Consider the following 5,223-nt stretch of genomic DNA (forward strand, 5'->3'; position numbering starts at 1 on the left):
GCCTGGCCTAGACGTGGTAGTGTGTTGTAAAATTTTTACAAAAATGGTCATATTATACATACCTTTTGCATTTTTCATTCCACATTGTTTTTGAGATTTATCAATGTTGAGTTACACAGATCTAGCTCATTAATTTTAAATGCTATAGTATTCCATTTCCCTACTGAAATAAACTTAAGTTCTGAATTTTTGTTCCTATAAACAATGTAGCAAGAATATTCTTCTATACATCTCCTTATACATATGTGAAAATGTCTCCATATAATTCCTAGTAAAGTATTTTAAATGTTCCCAGATACCACAAAATTACTCCCTAACGCGATTATACTAATTTTACTCTCACTCTTTTCTTGTATCATTTTTTAAACTCGGCAGATTTTTTCTGTTGTTATTCTAATGGGTCTGAAATGGTATCTCACTGTTGTTCTTTCATTTTACAAATGAAGCTGTAAATCTTTTCACATTTATTAGCCACTTGTTTGATCTTGTAAGTTATTCATAACCTTTGCACATTCTGCCACGCGACTGTCTTTTTATTACTTTCTAATTCTTTATATATTCTGGATAGAAAACTCTTGCCAGTTTTATGTTTTGCAGATACCTTCTTCCAAGTCTATGGCTTATCTTTCAACTTTATCTTGCCATCTTTTGTCAAACCTAAGTTGTAAAGAAGTCAAATTTACCAATCTTACCCCTTAAGGAGTTTTAAAAACTCCTTCTCTATCCATAAATAATAAAAGATAGTCTATATTCTGTTTAAAATTTTTGATTTCTATAGCCTAATTTAAAAACATTCCATAAATATATTGTCAGCTGTCCTGGTACAATTTGTTAAATAACTCATTCTTTTCCCATTAATGTGAAAGTCCACCTCTGTAGTACGCTGTTCCAAGTTTCCATATATTCATAAGTTGGTTTCTGGGCTGTCTATGCTGTTCCATTGGTTTAGCTGTCAATTCCCGAGGCAATATCATACTATAAATGACCACAGTTTTATAAGCAATCTCCAGTATTATTTTGGCTACTCTTGCCTCTGATTTTCCATGAATTTAATGCTTATTCTATTTGATTTTAAGGGGAAAAAACCCTACTGCGATTTTTATTTGAATTAAGAGTGAATTTATAAATTACTTTGTTGAAAACTGACATCTATATGATACTGAATCTTCCCATCCACAAAAACGATACATATTTTTGTCCTTCTATAAAGCCCTTTCAAGTTTTGTACATCTTGTTAAATGCATTCCCAAGTTCTTTATTAACTTTTCTTGTAATTATTAATGGGATTGATTTTAATTACAGTACCAATGGCTTATTGCTGGTATAAAGGAATATGCCCTTCCCTCTTCACAGAATTGTTGTCATGGTTGAACGAGCCAACAGAAATAAAAATTTTATAAATGGTAAAGCAAAATACATATATATGATATTACTGAGACTCCTTGAACATAAATTAAAGTTAACTTTAGTAAGTACTGAGGGTAGGATTTTTTAAAAAAACTCTTCTTGAAGGGTTGGTCCATCATTTTGAGGTTATTAGGCATGAGTTTATATGGGTTTTCATATTAATTTAACAAATTATTATTGGGCTTTTACTATACATGGGCACTATTTTAGTCACTGGAGATATAGCAGTGAAAAAATTGAAAAGCAAGTAAGACAATTTTAGACAATAAGTGCTACAAAGACAACACATATTGTGATGAAACTGAAAGCAAAAAGAAACACACACACACACACACACACACACACACACAAAGACAGCACAACAGATCTTTTTCTTAATGATGGGAAGAGACTTCTTAGATTGAATGGACAGGCAAGATATCACTGAGGAACCGACTTTTGAAGACCTCAATAATAGAGAGAGTCTTGTACAGAGTTAAAGGAAGAATATTTTAGGCAGAATGTGGCAAGTGCCAAGGCCCTGAAGTAAGAACCACCTAGGTATTTCTGAGGAACAGAAATGAAGCTAGTAAGGTTTGAACACCATGACAGACTGGAAGCATGGTAAAAGATAAGGTGGGAGTTTAAATTTTAAGTACAGTGGGAAGCCATTGGAGTTTAAATCAGTGGAATACATAAGCAAATTTACATTTTTAAAGATCACACTGGTCAGGCGCGGCAGCTCACGCCTGTAATCACAGCACTTTGGGAGGGCAAGGTGGGCGGATCACCTGAGGTCAGGAGTTCAAGACCAGCCTGGCCAACATGGTGAAACCCTACCTCTACTAAAAATACAAAAATTAGCTGGGCATGGTGGTGTGTGCCTATAATCCCAGCTACTCGGGAGGCTGAGGCAGGAGAATCACTTGAACCCAGGAGGTGGAGGTTGCAGTGAGCTGAGATCATGCCACTGCACTCCAGTCTGGGCGACAGAGCGAGACTCTGTCTCGAAAAAAAAAAAAATTACATTGGCTTTCAGGATAGAAAAATGGATGGTATGGAACAAGAGGAAAAACAAGGGAACCTATTAGAAGTCCAGAAGTCTGGATTAGGATGGTAGCAGTCAGAGTGAAAATACCTTTTCTGTTAATTCAGTTCAATATGATAGTGGCTTTTATTTTTTAGTTAACAAAACGGTGCTCGGAATGAATATATATGTATATAAATACACATGAATTTAAATACATATACTGAATTATTTGTATGATTTTCCTTTCATTAGATTGGTGAAATAATCATGTTCTATTTCTCTTTGTATCTCCACAATGCTTTGTCCATAGTAGTTAGTAAATGAGATAGGCAGCAAAAGCTTTAAGTGGAGGAGGGAGTGTGGGGGGTCCTAAGAAGAAATTCAAGGCTGGGTTCTTCGTGGCCAGCAGCACTTGTTCTCTCTGTTCCTTCCTGTGGGATTAATGCTTCCTTAGACCAAGGTGCTGGCAATCTGCTTTCTGCAGGGCTGACCACCACCACCACCACCACCATCACACACACATGCACACAGTTTCACTACCATATACAGAGCACTAAACCTCATCTTATTTGTAAGATTTCTGCACTACAGGATAATCAATAAAACATACCTGCCGGCCCACTCGGTCAGGAGGAGGCCACAATGCATCATCCTCTTTGGTAATTTCACTGTCATCGATTATTCTCTTCAGTTCCTCCATCACGCTTTTATGTACATAAGCCTGAAAGCAAGTTAAAAGACAAAATGTATGTTGTATCCTTAAGCAGTGCTTTGACTCAGACAGTGATGGAAGATAAAAATAACTGTTCCTGCAGACTTATTTCTGGCATCTCCTTAAGTGGGAAGACATTCATGCTCAACCTCGGCATGATGCAGGTGAGGGACAGGGTCAGAAGTATCTAATAAACTGCACCTCAGTCCCCCATCTAGCTGTTACTACCTCCTGGTACATCATGTTCACATGGCCCTTCTGCCTGTCCACACAGCCAACTCACAAAGAAACCCAAAACAGAACTGTGAATGCCCCCCGCTATGGTTTGAATTTTTGTGTCTCCTCCAAAATTCATGTTGAAATTAATCCCCAATGCAACAGTGTTAATCGATAGGGCCTTTAACAGTTGATGGGGCCTTGAGGGCAGAGCCCCCATGGATAGGATTAGTGCCTTAGGAGACAGCTTAAGAGAACTAGCTGGCCCCTTGCTTGTTCTTTCACCATATGAGAACACTGCATTCATCCCTTCTGGAGGATGCAAAAACAAGGCACAGTTGTGGAAGCAGAGACTGGGCCCTCACTAAACACTGAACCTGCCAGTGCCTTGATCTTGGACTTCCCAGCCTCCAAAACTGTGAGAAATATATTTTTACGGCTTAAAAATTACCCAGTCTCAGGTATTTTGTTATAGCAAAACAAGAAAGACAGCAACACCTACATGCCCTGGTTTATTTTTTTTTTGAGACGGAGTCTCACTCTGTGGCCCAGGCTGGGGTGCAGTGGTGCAATCTCAACTCACTGCAAGCTCTGCCTCCTGAATAGCTGGGACTACTGGCACCCACCACCACGGCTATATTTTTTTGTGTTTTCAGTACAGACGGGGTTTCACCGTGTTAGCCAGGATGGTCTCGATCTCCTGACCTCGTGATCCGCCCACCTTGGCCTCCCAAAGTGCTGGGATTACAGGCGTGAGCCACCGCGCCCGGCCAGTTATTCTTAACTAGGTAATACGCTCCTGAGGAGCAAAATGTATTTGAAAAGATATGCCTGTGTAAAAAAATAGTGAGGATGTTGACATGTGTGAATAAGCATAAAACTGATAGCTAAAACAACAGTATGAAAAATATATGCTAAGACATTTTCAAAGGCAGCAGAGTGGTTAAAAGAGTAGCTTTGAGGAAGCCTTAATGATGTAGTAGAAATCACAGAGAGGAGAATACAAACTTTACTGGGGAATTCCTTTAATTGGGAATTCCTGCTGTATCTCTTACTAGCAGGGGTAACTCTGAACAAGTCTCATAATTAATATCTGGGCCTTTATTTTCTTATTTGTAAGGGGGCTATAATACCCTCCCCCATCACATGGGCTTATAATCAGGGTTAAATAAGATGCCATGCCTGACATCTAACATGCATTCAATGATATCAACTGCTTTCCCATGCTCCCTTTCCCACTCAGATGCAAATTAAATAGCTCTCCATTGTGTACTATGTGCCAGGGAATATACAGAGCACTTTAAGTATAACACATTTAATTTTATGACAGCACTTGGGAGTGGGAGGTAGCTTTCATTTTCCCTGTTTTTGCAGGTGAAGAAACAGAGACTTAATCAAGTTCAGCCAGGAACTTGCCCACAGTCACATGAGGTAGTAAGCAGCAGACTCAGGGTTCAAACCAAGGTATGTCAATGGTTACCAGTAATTGATTCCACATTGTAAAATAAAAAAATCCCAACTAAAAGATGATTTGGGAAATAATCCAGAAGCTGTCTACAGACATGTGTCTCTCTCCCTGTTCTTTACCTTTCAATACTACTAGATACAACAAAAACAATGCAAGACAAAAAGCTGAAATGTAGAAAATGAAGGCCTCTCAGAAGGCATACCTCTTTTCTGATCATGACATCATTCTTGTAATTGCTGTTGTTGGCATATCTTAACTTCCCTGTGGGGACAAAAGCCAAATTCAACATATAATAAAAACATGAATAAAGCATCAATGCCATACCAAGACTATCGGCAGTTGCCTAAAATGTATCCAACTTGCTCAAAGTGTCTAAGACATTTATTATTTACTCTTAAGGTAGTTCAACAA

The 5,223-nt window shown here is 38.4% G+C and overlaps 1 protein-coding gene across 3 annotated transcripts in view; it reads right to left on the minus strand.

The window, feature by feature from the left end:
• The window catches only part of MAGOH (mago-nashi homolog, proliferation-associated (Drosophila)), a 13,134-nt gene that overhangs the window by 3,756 nt on the left and 4,155 nt on the right, over positions 1-5,223 (minus strand). For 2 of the 3 annotated variants that reach the window (XM_011973787.1, XM_011973786.1), the window contains exon 3: positions 3,027-3,137. In XM_011973787.1, coding sequence (XP_011829177.1) covers positions 3,027-3,137 — 111 coding nt within the window. Of the gene's footprint in view, positions 1-3,026; positions 3,138-5,014; positions 5,074-5,223 lie in introns of all 3 variants that reach the window. The other variant, XM_011973788.1, reaches the window with a different exon arrangement.

The sequence above is a fragment of the Mandrillus leucophaeus genome, unplaced genomic scaffold (assembly GCF_000951045.1).
Source record: "Mandrillus leucophaeus isolate KB7577 unplaced genomic scaffold, Mleu.le_1.0 Scaffold14, whole genome shotgun sequence".
Classification (NCBI taxonomy): Eukaryota; Metazoa; Chordata; class Mammalia; order Primates; family Cercopithecidae; genus Mandrillus; species Mandrillus leucophaeus.